Genomic DNA, 23,252 nt, shown 5'->3' with positions numbered 1-23,252 from the left:
CTCAAGTAAGTGAGACCAAAAAATATTAGTAAGATTTAATGTTTTTGTGGTGGATCACATATTCTTTAAGCTACAGCAGTGAAACAAAGATACTCAACTTTGTCATCACTCCAGTCATGTTTTGTTGTTCTCTATTCTTGTTTTCCTATTTGCTTTCAACCTTGTACACATGTCCCATACTTTGATGCATCAAACACTTCATGAAACTTCATTGGCACTCTTCAGTTACAGTTAATTTAAAAAGGTTTTAGTTTGAGTATCGCTTTGTTTAATTAATAGAAAAATTCCCGCAACAAAATCATCAAATTCCTCAAATGTAGCCTGAGCGATGCAGCAGCTACAGATGCTTAAACGCTTAAGCTAGTATAAGTTATCTTGTTGGTAGGGCTTCCACTAAATCAGATAAAATACTCATTTCTGTCTGTCAAAATGTTTTAATTTTGAAATTTATTGAATTTACCTGAACAAATTGTCTTTGTGACAGATATTTTGCCCCTTGCTCAGGATGGATTGGTCAAGATTTATTCACAATGCTGTAGAGGCAATATGGCTGAAAAACGTATCGCAACGTGAGCATTTCATGTCGGTTGAAATCAATAATAATTGATTAGTTTTTTATTTTAGATGTCTCGAATACTGCCAAACTAGCGATGTGACCTTTCCTGTTTGATTTTCTCATTTCCTCCTTTTTTTCTCCCCGCTGTTGTTTATTTTTAAGCAGTTACAAAGCATAGTGGTCAAACCTGAAACTGCTGCTGCGCAAGTTACTCTAACAAGATGTTGCTAGGTAACCAAAGAGTGAGTGAGGAAGTCGTTGCTAGGTAACCAAAGAGTGAGTGAGTTAGTTGATTCTACCGACTTTGCTTAGCTGGCTGTGAGAGTTTGACTTTGGCTTTTTTTCTGGATCAGAGATCTATGGGACGTTGATATTGATATATGTTTCTACCGCAGTATATGTTGTTTTTGATTTATTGCCAAACCCTGTATGATAGACATATTTAGTAGTCAAATGATTAGAAAACGAGTGGTGGTCAAACAAGTAGTCTTTTTCCCAGGAAAAGGGAGTTCACCTTATCATTCTGGTTTAGTCATTCAGTGATTTTTCAGCCTTAATCCCATGAAAGCAAACTCTTTCATGAGCGCTTTTTACTGTAACCCTCTTTTGTTGTGTTCCAGTGCAGGTGGTGCACAAATTCATCCAAGCCTGATTATTTTTCAGCGACAACGCCCTGAGTTTGATGAGGATAAAATCCCAGAACACCAAATTCCTTGATTACAACTTGCTGACATGTCATTAGTTAAACATAAAACGGGATGGACCCTTGCTGCGTCGTGAGAACTTCGCCGAACGCAGAGGTAGCGGCCCCCCGTTTCCATGGCGACGTGTCCGACCCGGAGGAGCAACATCTGCGGTGAAGTCACACCGAGGAGCCGGAGCTCGAAGTGACGAGCCGAGCAGTGGGAATTCTAGCTGACACACTTTGGCTGCGAAGAATATTGAGCAAAGTTTGTGTCCAAGAAGCAAAGCTGCCAGGAAGCCAGTCACCAGTTTCTGATTCCAGGATTTTGTGTTTGGAATCCAATGTGGGTCAAAGAGGACCTGGAAAATATTTCCTACTTCAGCTTGAGCTTAAATAAATTTTACCGTATCAGCAGAATAATCTTCTTAACGCCATTCAGCTTCCAAGGGGTTTTAAAATGCTTATATTAGCAAAAAATAAATATTTAATAGTTCTTGGGATAACATCTTACCCTTAATTTTTAAGTGTCTAAAATTATAGGGGGGAAAGGTTAGAAAAAAAATAATATTTTGAGGGAAAATACAAGAACATTTTGAAAAAGTCAGATTTCTTTCTATCCCGTCCCCCCATGACCTGAATCCTCTGGTGTTGTAACAAAAAATTCAGATCGAATCCCGTTAATTTTTTAAATTAGCCCAGACAAAATTCATTTGAGAATCTGTGACGAGACTTAACCGTTTCTCAGAGACACTTATATTTTACTCTGGTTGAGACTGAAACTTCAGAACAGCAAATATTAAATTGGTATCTCAAAATACTTGCTGCTGTAATTGCAACAAAAGTTGCCTCTTGCAGCTTGTTTTCTAAAAACTGTTCAATAAAATCCCCCCCAAAAAGCTGCATTTTTAAAGCAGAACAGTTTAAATTACAGTTAGTTGCTTTATTTTTTTTTTTTTTACAAGCCACTTGAGTCCGATTAAACTCTACAGACACTTATCTGTTTAGAGTTCAAGTTAAAGTCTTGGTGATGTTACCTTCTGCCTCTTTACCACTTTTTCAATGTTTTTCTCCTCATAACGCACTTTACACGCAGACAGGCACACGCCATGCGGTGAGTCTCATTTGCAGGAGCTGCCACTGCACAGCATGTGTGCAGTGATGCAGGCTAATGCTTTCCAGGTGCCCAGAATGCATAACATGCAGAAGAACAGGCCATTGTTTCAGATGGGCTTCCTTATAAGGAGAACCAGGTGATTGAAGATTCCTGTCTGCTTGTTTAAAAGTAAAACGGCAGCTCCTGTTTAAACACTCATGAGGAGAAAAAATAATCTGTAGCAGTTAATTTCGGAGAAGGTGATGAAATGGCATTGAACAGACGGAAACCTCTTCTTGGTCTACTGGTTGGAGTTTATAGGGTGATGTTGATGATGTCAAATGTCAGAAGTGCTGAAGATGGAAGTGGAAAAGTTTGGATCAGACTGAGAGATTAGAGAGCATGTTCTGGTGTGATCCAGTAACTGTGGGAGGGAAATGAGCTTGTACTTAAATATGTCATGTTTGTGTCAAATATCCAGCTGCGATACTTATGCCAAACAAGGATTAAATCACTGATGAGTGAAAAATGAGCTGTAAGCTATGATTGGCTCCTGCTTTCTCTGTTACCTTCAAAGTTGACAGAATTCAGAATCCTTTTTTTTTTTGCTTTCTCGTTTGCCAAACTTTGCTTTTTACGTTTTCGTAACTCAACCAAAAGTTGTATTGTTATCGAATCTTTCAGCCAGGTTACCAACAAGCAAAGCGACGTAGCAATCATCTAGGTTAGCGCTCCAGTAAAATGTTTATTCATCATTCATAGAATAACTGGAACAATTATTTAGCACCAATAGAAAGAAAGGAGAACTTGGAGTAACACATTCATTGTCAAACTCTAAGAAAAACTCTAAAGGGTTTTTTTTCCCTATATTTGACAACAAAAACACAAAAGTTAGTTAGTAGAACTTCTTTTTTTCTTTTCACCTGTTGTAGTGGCCTACAACTTAGACATAAAAGTACAGAAAACTCACAAAATAATATTTAGCATCACAAGTACCGACTTAATTTATTGTTCCTTTAAGTCACACTTTGTTTTTCAAGAGTTTTCAACTGAAAATAGTTTTCATCCCAAAATATATTGTTTTCTTATAGTGCAGGATCCTACATATTCAGATGAGCTAAAGCTATTTTCAATATATATTTTAAAGGGTCTTTTAAGTTCCTATGAAGCTATATGAAAGATATGTCATATAATATAACATCTACTGTATCTTTACAATTCAACTAAAAAACAACTGAGTTGTTTTTTAGGATAGGGGAAAACTCTCCACTGACCATCGATCCTGGACTTGTTTTCTTGCAAAACCCTGTAGATTTTATGCAGAAATGGACTATTATTTTCCTGTTAGTGTAGTGTTTGTTAGTGATGTGCTGCGTTGTTTTTGCTCCAACTTGCTTTTTGAATTTGTGACTAAAAGTAAAAAAAATGTTCTGGGTGTTGTTATAAGGCCTCTGTCTTCCAGCTCTGCTTTTTAGCTTCGACATGTGGAGAGCAACAGATTCTTGACGCATGTCGAACAAAAAAAGTTGTTTCAGTGCTGCTGGCTATCTCTTGGCAGCCATGTTGGCTGCTTCGCTTCCCGCCATTTTGACAATTTTATTCTTGTATTATTTCGACTTTATCCTCGTACATCTTTATTCTTAATTTTTTTTTGTTTTTGCGTACGGTAATCCTAATACTCCGTCGCAGTAAATTAACCAAATTAAATATTTAATTAGGAAACTAAATATTTTGCTCCAAACTATTTAGTTAGCAAGCTATGTAGTTAACAAACTAAACATTTTCTTCCAAACTAAATTCTGAAATGGAAAGCTAAACATTTAGTGATGTACTTAATTTGCAAATTAGCTAGTAGGCTAAAAGTTTAGCTAAATATTTAGCTTGCTATTTAACTGTTTAGTTAGTAAGCTTAATATTTACCTCCAAATTAAATGCTTAAATGGGAAGTTTAATATTTAGTGACATATTTAGCTTGTTAATTAGATAGTAGGCTAAATATTTAGCATAACTATTTAGTTTAGTATTTAAATGTTTAGTTTGAGACTGACATTTATGAATGACTGGATATCATTGTGAAAATACGACTTAATAAATAAAACCTGATTTTCTTCTCTTATGACAGACAAAGTAACCCAAATAATTGCTTATAATTTTTGGCTGTGTGGCTTTACAGATGGAACCATCGACCCAAAAGCATCTGTCCTCTTTTATAATCACATTTTGTTTTTTTAAGTTTTGAATGACCAGCTGGAAACTGTGTCGTTTTCTGCTACATTTATACTTTGAAGCATGCATGAATGCATGTTTCCCAGTCTGGAGTGAATGGTATCACTGGGTGAATCCCAGTAATGAGAAACTGCTAATACAAACTCCACTTCCTGCTGTCTGGAGTCTCTTTCATTCTCAGCATTTTCCCAGGTAGCAGCTACCAGTTTCCATGTAGCTTTCTGGTCGACCAGTTTGTTTTCTTCTGGGTTGAAGGTGGCCGGTGATGACCTCCGAACTCTAGTGGAGAACAAATGCTTTCTTTTTCTCCCCCGCTTACACACTTTCCACCTCTTCTGTTTGTTTTGTGGCAGACCGGGGTTCTCAAAGCTCATTGGATCTGACGGAGCTGATCGGCGTTCCCCTGCCCCCCTCTGTCTCCTTTGTCACCGGATTCGAGGGTTACCCGGCCTACAGCTTCGGCCCGGGTGCAAACGTGGGCCGCCTCACAAAGTCGTTCATCCCTGATCCGTTCCATCACGACTTCGCCATCACGGTGACGGCGAAACCAACCACACGTCGCGGCGGTGTGCTTTTCGCCATCACAGACGCATATCAAAAAGTGAGAAGTTATCTGTCGCTGCTTTTCTATTACAAATGTGCAGAAAACCTTGTTGATCTTCTGCTAATGTTGAAAAAAATTCAAATCAACAGAAGTGGTGTACAAGATTCAATTAAATTCACTTGATAGGTCAATAGAAACCATGCTGAGACATTCTCCTACCACTTCCTGTCATCTTCTCCATCATTTCCAACATTAGCAAGATCTGGTTGGGATGCAAAGAAATGTTTCAGTCGCAATTTTGTGAAATTAATGTTTTAGGGTTGTTGTAGATATAAAGGAGTACATTTCCACCAGAAAACTGAATTTTGAGATAAATCTCAGACATTTTCTAGAAAAAACAAGAAATTTCTGACCCTGAAAAGTAAAAAAACAATGCTAGAAAACACTCAGAATTTTAAGATTAATCTCTGAAATTTTCTAGAAAAAAGCTTTCGCAAATTTTCGCAATTTTCTAAAAGTCAAAACTTTTCTACTTCTGAGACTCAGAAATTTGCAACGTTTCTCAACATTTCAGAGTTTTTTGGCAGAAATTTACTCCTCCTGTTCTGCAAATGTTTCTACAACATTCCTAATATGGCATCGCAGGAAATACAACTCATCTTAGTGAAAACAACTTTTTTTAAATAAATTGCCATGTTTCCATTAAGTAGATTTATTTTTGTAATTCCGACTTGCACAATTTGTGATTTGTGGAAACGCAGTTGTTATTTTTCAAGGATTCCTGTTTGCAGTAATTGATCCATCAGTACCATCTGGTTGATGCCTTTTTTTGTTTTGGTTGCATTGATAAGGTCGTGCAGCTAGGTGTCGCCCTGTCAGAGGTGGAAGACGGCGCCCAGAACGTCATATTGTACTACACCGACCCAGAAACCAGAGGTGGAACCAGGGAGGCCGCCTCTTTCAAAATGGGGGAGCTGACAGGACGGTGGGCGAGGTTTACCCTGACTGTGCAAGGAGCAGAGGTGAGCGGGACGGATTTGTGTCTTTTTTAACAACACTGACGATAAAAACTCACATGTTCAAAAGTTTGTCCTGTTTTCTGTATATCAAGTAGTATTTAGTTTCTGTCCTATTCCTTATGCCTGGACTGAATATCAATATTTTTAGCATAAAATTTCCACATTGTTGTCTTCAGACTTAAAACAAACTGAAAGGAAATTAGAGAAGAACCAGAGTGAGTAATAGAACGTGTTTTATTTTAGTTGAATAATCCGACTAATCCAACGTCATATCTGAACTGTGCTTCGCTTTAGCTCTGAGGAATAATGAGACTTTGAGATTTTTCATAAATAAATTACTTTATCAGAGATGAAAGTTCTGCTTTTTTTTATTTTTATGACACAAGAATTATAATGTATTCTTACTGAAACAGTCATTGTTCTGTTGAGCTGTGAAACTCTCAGTAATGGCTTTGAGGGTTTTTTCTTAGAAACAAAAAAAAAAAACACAAGTTGGTTTAATTTTTAATAACACAGTGAGAATAACAGTGAGAATAATAATCATTGAATCTTATGTTTCTCATGAATAAATATCAGAGAAAAAGAAACTCTTTTTCTAGTACACTTGTTCAGACTAATGTTCAGCTGTGCTTTTATTTACAATGCCTACAAAAAGTATTCACCTTTTTACTGCTTTTAATTATAAACAATAAAATGACAACAAATTTACAAACTTTAGAGATTTTTTGTATCCATGCACGTTTCAATAATAATTTCTCTGATTTGTGCGGAGTGTTTTTTTCCGCTTATTTTGAAACTAATTTCACTGACTAGTAGGACCTCAGTTGAATTAGGTCAGTTATGTTAAAGATGGTGAATCTAACAGTCGCTTATCTTATTTTAAATGTTTTTATTTAATTATTATTTTGTATAAATAAGTTGAAATTAAAGTTTTCTTTGTAAAACAAAAAAAAAACACATTTTGTTGATCATGATTGACTTATAAAAGCAATAAAAAGTGTAAACCGTCCACAGGATGAATATGTTTTTTAGGCATTGTGGCTCTTCAGATTCTTAGTACACACTTTCTATGTTCACATCTTACACAAGCAATTTTAAAAGTTAAACAATTTTTAAAATTACTATAGAAGCTGATGTGCCTAATTTACAACTTATGACTTCCATAAGATATTTTCTTTCTATAGAAAGTATTCCTGTCTCAGTACTTATGTGATTGTTTCTTCTTGTGCAAAAACACAAAATCTTATCAAGTATTTTTGTTTAGTTTCTAGAGCAAATATGTAACCTGGATAGTAAAAACATAAAAGATTTATAAGATAATAAATAGCAAGGATAAGTTCATTTATTATATCCTTTTGTTTCAAGTAACATTTCAAAGTTCATATGAAGCTAATAAAAATATGTTTGCATTGTTTAAAATAAGTTATCTTTACTTTGTGGGGAATTGCCAGTGAAAATTGTATTTTCCTACGGGAGTACGGTCTGTGAAGGTAGCACAGGTGTGAAGAGAAGAAAAAAGCAGCGAAGAAGAGCGGAGCAGAGAGTTGGTTGAGCGAGAGAGGTGATAGCGGAGGAGGAGCAGTTAGCTGGTTTCGAAGTAAGTAAGCTGAGACTTGTCGTAAGGAGAAGTTATAATATACAGTATGCAAGTTAGCAGGACACAGTAGAGTTTCAAAGAGAAGCTGTTGGACTGTATGTTTGTTTATTTGCTGCTGTATTTACTCGGGAGTTAGAGCGAAGCTAACCTAGCGGTTCGCTAACATGGACTACTGTAGGCCGCTGTTTCGCTGCTAGAGTGGAACTTAAAGGTTTACAGAAGATCGTTACCGGACTGGATAACGAGACCCGGACTCCAGATAGTCACTCTGAGTGCCCGCGTCGCTCAGAGTACCTCTGGCAACGTGGGAACTGAGGGCCAGTATTTGTGGAGCACGTGGAGAGCGCATGGAAACCACACAACTGTATCATTCCTGAACCGCTGTTTCTTCGGATCGCTTTAAGGTCCATCTGAACACAGGACGAAGTATTGCCCGGATTCATCTATGGAAAATCACGATTCCACAAGGTACTGAGTTGTACTTTAATATTTTGCTCATTGAGTGAAGAGGCTCTGAACTGTTGAGTTGGTGGGATTCCTACATGCATGAGCATCGGAACAGGCCTGCAACATAGAGTATATTTTCTGCCGGCATTAGGTTAGATTTTTACAATAGTGGGTTATATAACTGGTGTTTACACTGTTTATGGAGATTCATTGTACTGTTGGAACAATGCTCTGTTTTGCCTGAAACCCAAAAACCTGCCATTTCCTTATTTTATTATTATTATTGCCTAATTAAAAAGGGTTACTGAGTTCACTTTACACAGTGTGTAGTGTAATTTACTGTAGTAGTGTTCAAATGCTGATTGACCCAAAAGCATTAGAGAGATTCAAATTAAATAGTAGAGAGTATACTGAAGTAAAGAACCCAAAACTCACTTATTTACTAATATTGCTTAAGTGAGGGCTACATAAATTGGAGGCACCGCTGGGATCTTTTGGGTCTTTTTAAAAGCGTTGAACAAGCAACACTGTAAAAAAAAAAATAAAATTTTGATTTAAAGTAGCTAGTTCACATTTTTCATTACTGTGGTTTGAAGTATGGCAGATTGCTCTGGGCTAACTGCGGAACTGAAAAGGTGGTGTCGGGGTGAAGGTTTGAAAGAAGCTAATGCTCTCTTGGTAATGGTTCCAGAAGAAGTGGAGATAGCCAAGATAGAAGAAACATTAGAGACTATTAAATGCTTGGGGCGAGTCAGAGTCAGGGGCCGTCAGTTTCACACCTCCTTGAACTGCCGTATGGTGCTCTGTGAATGCAGAGAAAATATACCTCGAGAGAATGCACCAACAGAAGTGCTGGAGCCGGACAGTGGTCAAAGATGGCCGATAGTCACTCTTGATGAAAGTGCAGCTTCTAATGATTTCGCTCAGAGGGTGAGAAGTCTCCTGGACACTGAGGGAAAGACTATGGAAGATATACAAAGCTTATTTTCCAGCCCTGCTCAACCACAGCGCAACTCTGATCCCCCTGTAAATTCTACTGAGTCTATATTGCAAGCGGTGGGCGATCTGTTGGAGAAGACACGTAAACCACAAGCTGAAGGTGGTTATCGGCGATTGAGGCTGTTCTCAGGAAACCTGCCAATCCCTCCCAGTGAGGAGCCGTTTGACCACTGGTTGGAACAGGCATGGCTCATGGTAGAGGAAAGTGACTGCACTGACAAGGAGAAAAGGCGCAGGCTGATGGAAAGCTTAAAGGGACCCGCGTTAGAGATTGCTAAATCCGTTCGTGAGTCGAACCCTGAAGCAGGTCCTGATGAATATTTGGAGGCATTGGAAAGTGCATTTGGCAGTGCTGAATCTGGAGATGATCTTTATTTTGCATTCAGATTAATGCAGCAGCAACCAGGTGAAAAGCTGTCTGATTTCCTAAGGCGCTTGGAGAGGTCCCTCACTAAAGTTGTCCAGAGAGGAGGATTAACAAGCTATAGCAAAGACAAAGCACGCCTAGAGCAACTTCTAAGAGGAGCCGTTGTTTCCGACCTCATGTTAATTCAGCTGCGTCTGAGAGAGAAAAAGTCCTCACCCCCAACTTTCCTCCAGCTCTTAAGTGAGATCCGCATAGAGGAAGAGTATGAGGCATCGAGGAGGAAACTTAATTCATCTGTCCATCGTGTGCAAACAAAACATTCTGAAACAGAGCAAACAGAATTACAAAATCTCAAAGCTGAAATTAAAGAGCTCAAGACTAAGTTTGCCACCTGCATATCTAAGTCCCCTGATGCTAAAGAGAAAAGGGTATCCCCAGTGCAGTCCGGTGAATGCAGTGATACCCAAGAACTGGCTGCATTGAAGAAACAAGTCAGAAGACTGCAGAACAAGGTAGCCCAGAAAGGTACTGCTCCAGAACCCTCAGTACATCTTACTTCGGTGGCAGCAGTGGAGGCTACATCAACAACAAGAACTCCCAATCGGAACAGACCATCTCTGGAGGAACAATTCTGTTACCGTTGTGGAGAGAAAGGGCATTTTGTGGCAAAGTGTCAAAATCCTGAAAATCAGAACAAAGTAATCAGAAAGCTCATTCAGACTATCCGAGCAATGAAAGAAAATCCAGCTGCTTCATCGAATAATACCACTGACACCAATTGCAATGTTAAGCAGGGTCTTCTGACTTCTCCCACTCCGGCTGGAATCCCTGAAGGACTGATTGGACCACCCAGCATTGTACCACTCAAGGTGAACGGACAGACCTGTGAGGCCTTATTCGACAGTGGATCACAGGTCACCATAATATTTGAGTCCTGGTACAACACCCATTTGTCCTCTGTCCCAATGCACCCAGTCACTGGCCTAGACCTTTGGGGTTTAAGTGAGTCCAATGTCAGTTACCCCTACCTCGGGTATGCTGTGGTGGACATTGAGTATCCTGCTGAAATAACAGGTGTCAGACATACAGTGCCGGTTCTTGCTCTCATCTGTCCAAGCCCAAAGGAAGAGCAGATTCCTGTCATTGTTGGTACCAACACCAGCCATGTCCGTAATTTGGTACAGGAATGCAGGAAAGAGGGGCGGGACATCACTAGAACTCTGGGCATCCAAGTTTACGGTGAAACTGCAAATATACCCACACACTCTATCACCCTGGGCTCCCAAGATGACCAGGTTGGTTGTGTGATTTGGCAGGGGTCTAGTCCATTGTCCTTACCCCCAGGGAAAGAGGTGCAGATAACCTGCAAGGTACATTTTCAGCAGGCACTGGGCAAGGAGATCTTGATGGTTGATTCCTCTCCGTTAGCTCCTTTGCCAGGTGATGTCTTGTTGCAACCTATGGTGGTGCCTTCACATGCTGTACAAGTTAACAACTTTAGGATTTTGGTCGAGAACCAGTCTGCCAGGGAGACCATTATTCCCATCGGAACCATTATGGGTCATATTTACCGCACTGAAAGTGTCATTTCTGTGCCTTGCCAGAAACAGGAAAGGGCAGTGTTTGACAGCGACCGGATTGATTTTGGTGACTCGCCTGTGCCTGAGGAATGGAAAGACCGGCTGAAACAGAAACTAGCAGAACGCCCCCATGTCTTCTCGGCTAATGAATGGGATGTGGGCCTTGCAAAGAATGTTGAGCACACCATCTGTCTGGTCGACACAAGGCCGTTTCGTCAAAGATCCCGTCGACTTACACCTGCAGACATCGAGGATGTAAGAAAACATCTGCAAGAGTTGCTCTGTGCTGGCATCATTAGAGAGTCTCGAAGCCCCTATGCTTCCCCGATTGTTATAGTTAGAAAGAAAAACGGAACAATACGGATGTGCATAGATTACAGACTCCTTAATAGTCGGACAGTTCCGGACCAATACACAACCCCTTGCATTGATGAAGCCCTGGATTCTCTGTCTGGCAGTAAATGGTTTTCAGTGCTTGACCTGCGTAGTGGATACTACCAAATTCCCATGGCAGAAGAGGATAAGGAGAAGACGGCATTTATCTGTCCACTGGGCTTCTTCCAATTTGAGAGAATGCCACAAGGAATAACAGGAGCGCCTGCGACTTTCCAGCGACTAATGGAAAAAACAGTGGGAGATATGAACCTCCTTCAGGTCCTTGTATACTTGGATGACTTGATTGTTTTTGGAAAGTCGCTGGAGGAACACGAGGAGCGACTCATTAAAGTCCTGGATCGTCTTGGGGAAGCCGGATTGAAGCTCTCCCTGGACAAATGCCAATTTTGTCTACCGCAGGTGAAATACCTTGGGCACATTGTGTCTGCTGAGGGTGTCTCTCCTGATCCACAGAAGATTGAGGCAGTGACCGCCTGGCCTCAGCCTCATGACCTAAAGTCTCTAAGATCCTTTTTAGGCTTCTGTGGATACTATAGGAGATTTATTGCTAACTATGCAGCGATTATGAGACCCCTCACTGAACTGACTAAAGGCTATGCTCCAACACAAAAGAGCAAGAAAAAGAGTCCAGACCTCAATAAGTCCTACCTGAAAGAGTCGGAACCCTTTGGAGAACGGTGGGATGACTGCTGCAAACAAGCTTTTCATCAGATTATCCATTGCCTAACACATGCACCAGTACTAGCCTTCGCTGATCCTACAAAGCCCTATGAGCTCCATGTGGATGCTAGCTTCAAGGGACTGGGGGCTGTACTATACCAGCTACAAGAAGGGGAACTAAGGCCAGTTGCCTTTGCCAGCAGGAAACTAAGTCAGTCTGAGAAGCGGTACCCTATACATCAGCTTGAGTTTCTGTCATTAAAGTGGGCGGTGGTGGATCGCTTCCATGACTACCTCTATGGGGCGCGCTTCTCAGTACGTACTGACAATAACCCCTTGACTTATGTTCTGTCCACTGCCAAACTCAATGCAGTGGGACATAGATGGTTGGCTGCTTTGTCTACGTACGACTTTGATGTTCTTTATCGTCCAGGCAAGCACAACATAGATGCGGACATCCTCTCCAGGAACTTTGTTGATGACACCGAATGGGAGACTATACCTGAGGCAGCTGTTAAATCCATCTGCAGGAGGCTGCAGGTATCAGAAAACCCAGAGTGTTCAACCAGATGTGTAGACCAAACTGGAGCTTCCCCAGAATGCATACCAGACATATATGCATTCCCACTGAGAATGGAATTGCAGTCTCTAGAACATGTTTCAAAAGCTGATCTTGTTCAGGCGCAAAAAGATGACTCAGTCATTGGTCCAGCTGTCCAGGCAGTTACGCTTAATCAGTGGTCTGGCACCAGTCCAGAGCTGTTGCTTCTGAAAAGAGAGAAAGACAAATTGACCATACTGAAAGATGGTCTGCTTTATCGCATCACCAAGCGTCACTCAGGTGGGGAGATTCATCAGTTAGTCCTGCCAAAGATCTTCCATGATGTTGTATTGAGATCAGTGCACAATGACTCAGGACACCTAGGCATAGAGAGAACTTTGGATTTACTCCGTCAGAGGTTCTACTGGCCAAGAATGAGTCAAGACATTGAGCAACATATCAAAAGATGTGGTGAATGCATAACACGCAAGACTCCTGCCCAGAAAGCTGCACCACTTCACCAGATCTCCAGTAGTGGTCCATTGGATCTTGTGTGCATTGATTTTCTCTCGATGGAGACTGATTCAAGAGGGATGAGCAATGTTTTAGTGGTCACCGACCACTTTACACGTTATGCCCAGGCGTTCCCAACCAAGAATCAGACATCTCGAACAGTGGCCAAAACCTTAGTGGATAAGTTTTTCGTCCACTATGGTTTACCAGCTCGTATCCATTCTGATCAGGGACGAGACTTTGAGAGTCGCCTGATTAAAGACTTACTGAAGACTATGGGGATACGAAAATCACGGACTACCCCATACCATCCGCAAGGAGACCCTCAGCCAGAACGGTTCAATCGAACATTGCTTTCGATGTTGGGTACTCTAAGCACCGAAAAGAAACGTCAGTGGAGCCAGCATGTTCCTTATTTGGTCCATGCATACAACAGTACCAGGTGTGATGCAACTGGGTTTTCACCCTATTTTTTAATGTTTGGTCGTGAAGCCAGATTGCCAGTAGACTTGTGCTTTGAGACGACAACTGACAAAGCTGATGAGAGTCACTCGCACTATGTGTCGAAGTTAAAGGAAGACCTTCATCAAGCCTATAAGCTTGCGTCCGAGACAGCAGACAAAGTCCATCAAAAGAATAAAACGGCTTATGACAGAAAAGTTGGTTTCCAGACTGTAGAAGTAGGAGACAGAGTCTTGCTAAAGAACTGGGGTCTAAAAGGGAAGCATAAGTTGCAAACAAGATGGAGTCCTATACCTTATCAGGTTGTTGGGAAAATGCCCAATCTTCCTGTCTACCAACTGAAGAAAGAGAACGGAAGTGGTCATCTGAAAACAATCCACAGAGATCACATCCTTCCTATTGACCAACAAGTGAGATTGCCCACCCCTGCAGAGGGCCGGCATTGTTCGAATAGACAGAAAGCAAAAATCAAGACACCAAAGCAGACTACAGTTGTGTCTGAACCTCAGCTATCCTTGGAGTCTGATTCGGCCTCAGAATATGAGTACTATGAGCCTCAAAAACGCTACTACACTCGTGACAGAGTGAAAGAAGGATTGAGACACACTATCAGATTTGAAGCAGCTGCACAAGAGGCCAGTGGGAATGAACAGGACAATGTTGCTGATGAAAAAGATGCTACGGATAGCAGTGATGAGGAACTGCAACTGGAGGATAGCGGATCCATTCAGGGCAGTGAGTCTGAGGCAAATTCAGTGAAGGATTTTCATGAGGAGCCTGACCAATATGGAGAAGATGAACAAGATTCTGCCCCAGAACGTGATTTGAATTCCAGAGTCGGCCCATCTGTCAAAACTCCAAAACCACAAACTCGTAATCAGTTGTACGACACTCCTAAATTAAGGCCAAAGAGACAGATTAAACCAGTGGTTCGATTAACCTATGATGAGCCAGGGAAAGCTAGTGATCAGCCTATTACTATTATCCATCGAGGGGTTGTCATTACTATAGGTAAAGATTAACACCCCTAGGGTATTCTATTTAGGTTCATCCTATTCTTGAAGTTTTTGTAGTTCTTTGGTAGTCTGTTGAGGACACCAGACATTTAGTGGGGGGAGGGTGTAACCTGGATAGTAAAAACATAAAAGATTTATAAGATAATAAATAGCAAGGATAAGTTCATTTATTATATCCTTTTGTTTCAAGTAACATTTCAAAGTTCATATGAAGCTAATAAAAATATGTTTGCATTGTTTAAAATAAGTTATCTTTACTTTGTGGGGAATTGCCAGTGAAAATTGTATTTTCCTACGGGAGTACGGTCTGTGAAGGTAGCACAGGTGTGAAGAGAAGAAAAAAGCAGCGAAGAAGAGCGGAGCAGAGAGTTGGTTGAGCGAGAGAGGTGATAGCGGAGGAGGAGCAGTTAGCTGGTTTCGAAGTAAGTAAGCTGAGACTTGTCGTAAGGAGAAGTTATAATATACAGTATGCAAGTTAGCAGGACACAGTAGAGTTTCAAAGAGAAGCTGTTGGACTGTATGTTTGTTTATTTGCTGCTGTATTTACTCGGGAGTTAGAGCGAAGCTAACCTAGCGGTTCGCTAACATGGACTACTGTAGGCCGCTGTTTCGCTGCTAGAGTGGAACTTAAAGGTTTACAGAAGATCGTTACCGGACTGGATAACGAGACCCGGACTCCAGATAGTCACTCTGAGTGCCCGCGTCGCTCAGAGTACCTCTGGCAACGTGGGAACTGAGGGCCAGTATTTGTGGAGCACGTGGAGAGCGCATGGAAACCACACAACTGTATCATTCCTGAACCGCTGTTTCTTCGGATCGCTTTAAGGTCCATCTGAACACAGGACGAAGTATTGCCCGGATTCATCTATGGAAAATCACGATTCCACAAGGTACTGAGTTGTACTTTAATATTTTGCTCATTGAGTGAAGAGGCTCTGAACTGTTGAGTCGGTGGGATTCCTACATGCATGAGCATCGGAACAGGCCTGCAACATAGAGTATATTTTCTGCCGGCATTAGGTTAGATTTTTACAATAGTGGGTTATATAACTGGTGTTTACACTGTTTATGGAGATTCATTGTACTGTTGGAACAATGCTCTGTTTTGCCTGAAACCCAAAAACCTGCCATTTCCTTATTTTATTATTATTATTGCCTAATTAAAAAGGGTTACTGAGTTCACTTTACACAGTGTGTAGTGTAATTTACTGTAGTAGTGTTCAAATGCTGATTGACCCAAAAGCATTAGAGAGATTCAAATTAAATAGTAGAGAGTATACTGAAGTAAAGAACCCAAAACTCACTTATTTACTAATATTGCTTAAGTGAGGGCTACAAATATATTATTACATTTGAAACAAGACCAAACTAACTCATAAGCAACTTTTCAGCAAGATGTAGGAGCTCGTTTTAAGCAAATAACTCCTTAATATTGAAGAGAAATACCAGTTTCGCTGGTATTTCTTATACATTATATCCATGTATCCATCCATCCTTACATCCATTTTCTTCTGCTTATCCGGGGTAGTGTCGCTGGGGTAGCAGCTTAACAAGCAGCTTATACATTATAGTGAAATAATAACCTGCTAATGGATCTAGTGTGGTAAAGTCAAAATTCATTTCAGTCTGGTGGCTGTTTTGTGTCATATTTTGACTGAATGTATGTAAGCATTTAGTTTGTCTTTCAATGCTTCTAGTTTTCCTTGTCATTTCTGTTGTCCTGTCCCTTTAGATCCGTCTCTACATGGACTGTGAGGAATACCACAAAGTGGCCTTCACGAGGAGCGCCCAACCTCTGACCTTTGAGTCCAGTTCCGGGATCTTCGTGGGGAATGCCGGTGGAACGGGTCTTCCTCGGTTTGTGGTGAGTCTTTTATTTACCATGCAAATGTGCACACGAGTGCAAAGTAAAGCTGCTTCCCATCCATCATTTTAAGTAATGGAGAGCCCCGTACGAAGCCCCTGCTCTGTTTGTTCTTAGACGTGTTTGACAGCTGCAAATCCGGCTAGCTTCGCCCCTCATTCCTGATGTCAGTGCGTTTGGATCAGTGAGTTCACGGCGGTGACTGAATCCAGACCCAGAATGCAGACAGATGTGATGTTTGGGCGGTTGTCTCCGTTGCATTTTCTGATGTGAACACAGTCATCTTTGTTGGCAGCTTTACGGCCACCACAAGAGACCCCAGAATGAAAGACCACATGTGTCTGAGTGCTGTCTTCTCCGATGAGAGCTCATAAATGGCAAGCTGTTTGTGATTTACAGGTTTGAAATATGGCTGAGCGTCTCTCTGAGACGTTGAATTGAACCAAATCACTGATAAATATGCTAGGATAGAAAGCCCAATCCCCCACAGTAGCTGTTAAAAATACTCTGGAGTTTAGCTGATTAGAAGTGCAGGAGGTGCAATCAGCCCTCAGTGTTGTTGTAACGGACAATAAAACAGTAAAAGTTCCAGGGATTTCCTGACAAAATGCATTATTTGTCTAATAATAGTGGGGAGAAATCATTTGAGGTGAACTGAATATCAGTTGTTTGTTTATAGTTGGTGGTTTTTCTAGAACTGATTTGATCTTTTATCAGGATCCTCATCAAAATCTCAGGTTTATATTATGAACACCAATAAAACTTCTGAAGATTAGATCATTTTTACACATTTTAAAACATTTTTTTTTCCCCCAACTGTCCATCCATTCTTACATCCTTCTTTCTTTTAATCCACATGTGTCAAACTCCAGGTCCGCGGGCCAAATGTGGCCCGCCTTAGCTTTTTATGTGGCCCTTTAAACTCCAAATTACATCAATAAGTCCTTCCAGTTTTTCACAGATCTTCAAAATTCACACAAAATCAACAGATCCCTATATTTTTTCTGATTTTGATCAAATTTTCTCAGAATTGGTTAAAATATTTGGGTTTAAGTAACTGTTGCCTCAGCCTTACCTGATGTCAAGTTATAGTCTGTAATTGATACCGTAGGTAATAAAAAGTCACATTAGCGCAAATATTGTAAAGATTTCTTACAAACATTTCACCACAAAATCTGTCATTTTGATTGCAAAAAATATATAAAAACAATCACAAAATTTTTTATCAACAGCTATTTATTGATATTTTGACAATTTAATTGGTTTTATCAATATATTCTGTCATAACCGGCCCTTTAAGAACAGTCAGACTTTCGATATGGCCCAAAGTCATGCTCCACCATCTTCATTCTGTGACTCGAATGTTGAGGCTACCGCTAATTAGCCTCTAATGAACCATGCTAGCTAGCTAGCTTTTTGTGTCTGTGATTGACAGCTTACAGTTGAAACACAACAAAAGGGACGCGACAGTCTAAATATGTTCAATAAAGTTGAACATGTTTTAACGTTCATTACAAGCTCACGTTTGCACATTTACTAGCGGAAAATTTCACTTTTATGAATGTCGCCGGTTGCTTTACTGGAGGAGAGCTAGCGATTGTCAAGCACTTTTAGCATAAATTTATCTCCAGTTGATTGGATAAAGTTTGTTTTCGCCACTAGCTCATTATGTGAAGCTAGCCGCATTCTCTGCTAAAAAAAATATTTAAGGTTAGTGTTTAAGGTTAATATTTAAAACGCTGCTAAGAGCCACAAACAAACCCCAGAAATTTTGTAATTTTGCTAATTATGATTGATCCCCCATATATAGCTTTCCTGTCTTAAATTTTATTCAAGTTGGCATTAAAACTTGGTGAAACCTGCAGATCCTCTTTTGTCCATCCATCCATATTGTGCATACAGCTGTCAGCTTGTTTCCTTCCTGTCTCTGGTTTATTATTTAAAATATCAGCCCTGTATAAACATCGACCATAATTTCATAGTGAATTTGGAACATTTGTAATTTATAAACAGGAGAAAATGGACTGACATGAAAGATGGGAAACCTTCCCTGGCAGTTCACTAAAGCAAGTTCATATGATGGGAAAACTATAAGTTCTTAGTGGAAAGAGGAGGAAAAAGGTTCCTATCGTAAATGTTTTACGTGGTTAATATGTTATTGGAGAAATCTGAGAAGCTTTCAAAGAACCAAGGAAGGAGTTTGTTTTTATTGAAGGCTCCTTGTTTGGCTTCAGACAGGAGTCCATTTAGGTTTGGAACAATCCATCTAACAGTTGTTTTTCATTTCCAGTTGAGGAATTTAAACTAACTTATGTGGATTTTTAAAATCTGAAACAGCACCATCTTTCTCTAAACACTTTAAATCCTTAAAAATACAACTCTGATTTTATTTTCTGGGGACATCAGGCATTAAATTAGAATCATTTCAATCTATACTATTGATTATTTCAAATAAACTTTGTATTGTTTGATCTGTTTCAATCAAACTCCAGTCCATTTGTCTGGAAAGTCCGGTTCGTTTGGGGAGGTAAGAATGATCGAACTCTGATGCGGACCAAAAGAGTGAACTTTGGTCTGCCTACAAACTTAAGTCTTGGCTTGGTTGAAGTGAAGTTCAAATGTCTATATGAGTGCCAAACAATGGCATTCTGGGTAAACACAACAAAAACAAACGTGTGGCTAGCACTAGCGAGAGGAATGGCTTGTGGTCTTTTACCAAAGAAAAAGAGGAATCCTACAGCTGCTAAAATCTGACGCTACTCCATTTTTGTTTATATTTTGTGAAGAAGGAAGTAGAGCTCAGTGTCTTCTTCAGAGGTTTTTATGTCATTTCCTGCAATAGTTCCTAGTGCAGCGCCCTCACAGGCGAGGAGGAGAATTGGTGTTTGAATTAGTTTGGATTGTTTGACACAGTCCAGTGTGAAAGAAAACCGCAGCAAGAGAAAATTTAATAAATGTTGCAGTTTTGGTCCTGATAGTCTACCGCACCATCAAGTATGAAAAGACCCAAAGTTTATCGAATGCAGGGTTTCATTTCCTACTTTCAAAACTTAAAATATTTGTAAAAGTCTTTTTTAACCCAGGGTCTAACATTTTATAAGTTAGACGCTGTGACTTTTCTCTGTATAGTCGTCATTCTTTGTCATCCATCATTGTGATATTTTTACCTTTTTTTTCTCCAACCTTGAGGGAAAGAATGTAAAGTATTCAGACTGCTGTACAACCAAAGCATCTTCATAATTTTGTACATCTAACTGTAAAATACTGTTTGCAATTAACTTTGCTTTTATGAAAACTAAATTACATTGCATTTTGTGAATGAACTGCTGGATTCCCTCCATTCAGGGGTGATTTGCATGTCATACCTTTGCTATTTTACTGTTTCTGTTCCCTAACTATACAATGAGAGGCAGATGCTCAGTTATGAAGATTAAATATGGTTGCTATAAGACAAGAGAACTGATTCATTGGTTCTACTACCTCTTCAGAGTAAGCCCCATGTATTTCATCACTCCTCTTCCCCGCTACATTCAGACGAGGAGGAGCAGTAGTGTCTGTTCAGCTGCTCAGTGTTTGAGTTGGCAGCTCAGTCAGAGATCATCTCTCAGAAAGCAATAACAGGCCTGATTCAGCAGTGGCTCTCTGCAGCCGTAGCCTCACTCGTGGCTTTGGATGAACACACAGGAAGAAGAAAGAACAATAAAAGTTTAACTTGGTCATACACATGGTCTCATTCCAGCTTTCCAGTTTGATTACATCTGTGTCCATCAATTTATGAACCCATCGCTACTGTTGAAAGCTTCCTTCCTAAAAGTAAAACGTTTTTTTGTTTTGATAATAAGGTAAAGATCTTAAGGACACATTAGGTCTAGAGATAAAGACGCAGCCTGAAAACATACACAGTATTACTTAAGGGTTTTCCAGGTATTAAAATGTCAGTAAAGGAAATGAAAAATGTCCATCCATCGGTCCACCTGCCTGTTTCTTCATCCAACCATCTGTTAGTCTTTGCCTACGTTTTGAAGTAATTGCGAATGGCCGTTTAAACTACAAAAACCTGCGCAGTGCTAATGAAGCTAGCACTTACTGCTCCTCTAACTTCCTCCTCCTCTAAGGAATACATGTTTTGTAAACAGAACATAAGTCTATACCTTATGTTCTGTAACTGCCAGTGGGAACTTCTAAATTTCTGCTTTTCTAGATTCCTGTGGCAGACAGCTGTGCTGCAGTGTTGATGCTAAATGTAATTGTTGTCCACCTCTAAGGGAAAAAATGCATTATAACCAACCCGATGAGCCTTTTAGGCGGTGGATATTAATCTACTGCTTTTCTACCTTCCTGCTTCTGCTAGCTGTGCCGCAGTTCTGATGTTAACTTTTAATTTGAAGTTTCGGTTTCAGCTTACAAGAGAAACAAAATCAGCCAACAAAAGAATACCTTCCTAATTCCTGAACTAATGCCACTGCAGTACTTTTAACTCAGTTACAAAATCATCTAATTATGGAAATTATGGGGAAAAAAATCATAATTTATGAAATGGGAATTCTGCATATTCAGAAGGAAATGGATATTGTATCTTTTGGAAACTATTGCGGATGAAGTTTGCTTGTTTTCTCAGAAAGAAAATATTTTCACCCACCCAGATTATTATTTAATGTAAAATGTATAAATCAACCTCATTCCCCATTTGGATCCTTGGACCCAAACTGTGTATAATTGTTTACATTAATTTAATCAATTAGCTGAACATGCAAACCAATGGAATGAACGAGTGAATTCTCATTTTAAAGCTGCAGAATGGATTACGTGGCACATTCTTTGTTTCAGATGTGTTGTTTACTGCACAAACAGATGTCTGTGATTTGGCTCGCTCCATCGGCTCTTATCCGCCCATTCCTCTTCTTTCTCTCTATTTGTTCCATCCGTTTCTGTTTATCACTTCTCTACCACATCGAGATTTCACAGGCAGCGCCTTGTTGCATTAAAAACAGGTGTTTTGTCTTCTGGCTTCATCTTTACGTCAACAAAATTGGCTGAATCTCCTTTGGGAAGACTTTTTAGACTTCATTCCCACCTGTGTGATCCCAGCAGCTTTGACCACCTTTACGGCAGTAATCTGTAAATAAACAGGAAAATAAATAATAATGTCGCTATAACCTAAGATTTAGATCTACATGTCAAGCATTTGACTCATCTGGATATCTTTAGGGCTCACAAATTAAAGTCTAAAATTTCCCCCAAAGCTTTATCTATGAATGAAATCAATGTACAAAAATAAAAGTTGGTTAATTTTATTGCTGACCAAAGCAAGAACCACATTTACAGCTGCCAGTATTTTTTGGTCTCTCTCTTCTGGCTTTACACATCATAAAACCTTTTATTTTGTCCTATTTTTATTTGCAAAATAGCCGAAGCTATTCAGCTGCCTCCAGGCTGCCTGGAGAACATCTGTGTGCACAAGCAGAGAGATTTAAGTCTGGACTTTGACTTGGCCCATCCTGCAATGCGTTTCCATTATAATTGTGCGCAAAACCTTTCCGATATTCCGCTAATGTCAAAAAATCTAAATTTTGCAATTAAATAAGAAACATAATTAAAATAAAAAATAAAAAAGTTTGAGTATTAATGAAAAAGTACAATTTTAACTGGGAGATTCATCAATAATAAGCAGTTATTGACTTAAAACAAGCTCCAATTTCTTGCTGAAAAGTTTGTTTTGTCTTATTTCAAGCAAACTAAGATATTTCCAATAGAAACTAGACAAAAACACCTGGTAAGAGTTTGTGTTTTTGTAATGTTATGAAAGGTTTAACTCCACCTGCAGTGAGAATCCAGCTGGTGGTGGAAACCTCAAACCATAAATAGTGTCAATCAAAACGAGGCAACGTGACAATGTGTTGCATTTGATTTAAATTTCCTTGAGCTGCACTTATTGTGGTCTATTACCTTGAAGTTTGTGGTTTAATGTGACTTTATGTAAAAAGTTTGAGAAAGGTTTGGGTCTCCAAGTATAAATATTAGAGCGACATTACAGTTAAGCATCCATAAAAAGCATATATGAAGCACTGATGTTCATCGCTCTTCACCGTCTGCAGGGCTCCATCCAGCAGCTGGTGCTGAAGTCGGATCCCACAGCTCCAGATGACCAGTGTGAGGAGGACGATCCTTACGTGAGTCTGCAATTAAAAACTCTGCTTCCCTCTGTAGGAGCGCGCAGGAAAACTGCTCAAAACCCATGGTTAGTACGCCCTCTGCTGGCGGGAGTAGAGTATTGCAGTATACTCTATGACTATGACAGAATGAAAACAAGAAGCAGAGAAATATATTAATTGATTAAAAAATTAAGACTTTGCAGAACTAACTGGACCTGTATTCACAAAACTACTACTATGCAGAAAAAGTTTATTTTTTTTGGTTTCTCATAAAAAAACATCTAGATTCCAGTTGAGTTTTTCTATCAGTTGGTTTATCAGAATGGCCATAACATAAAATAATTTATTCAGTACATATGTGTTATTTAAATTATGTCACATTTTAGTTTTCAGAATTATTCAGAATTTTGGATTTTAATTACTTTCTGTGAGTAATAAACTTACAATAAAGAAAAGCTTTAAATATTTCCCTACGTATGTGATGAATCTATCTAATATATGAGGTAGGCATGTCACAATAAACAATAAATCAATT

General features: G+C 39.6%; 1 protein-coding gene across 4 annotated transcripts in view; it reads left to right on the top strand.

Annotated features, from left to right (window-relative positions):
* The window catches only part of LOC116711933 (collagen alpha-1(XVIII) chain-like), a 70,014-nt gene that overhangs the window by 26,980 nt on the left and 19,782 nt on the right, over nucleotides 1-23,252 (top strand). For all 4 annotated transcript variants that reach the window (XM_032551564.1, XM_032551563.1, XM_032551562.1 and 1 more), the window contains exons 3-6: nucleotides 4,914-5,161; nucleotides 5,956-6,126; nucleotides 16,434-16,565; nucleotides 22,661-22,735. In XM_032551564.1, coding sequence (XP_032407455.1) covers nucleotides 4,914-5,161; nucleotides 5,956-6,126; nucleotides 16,434-16,565; nucleotides 22,661-22,735 — 626 coding nt within the window. The remainder of the gene's footprint in view (nucleotides 1-4,913; nucleotides 5,162-5,955; nucleotides 6,127-16,433; nucleotides 16,566-22,660; nucleotides 22,736-23,252) is intronic.

This window comes from Xiphophorus hellerii, chromosome 21 (assembly GCF_003331165.1).
Source record: "Xiphophorus hellerii strain 12219 chromosome 21, Xiphophorus_hellerii-4.1, whole genome shotgun sequence".
NCBI classification, from domain to species: Eukaryota; Metazoa; Chordata; class Actinopteri; order Cyprinodontiformes; family Poeciliidae; genus Xiphophorus; species Xiphophorus hellerii.
The sequence above is the reverse complement of the archived record's forward strand: the minus strand, read 5'-3'. Positions and strand labels throughout refer to the sequence as shown.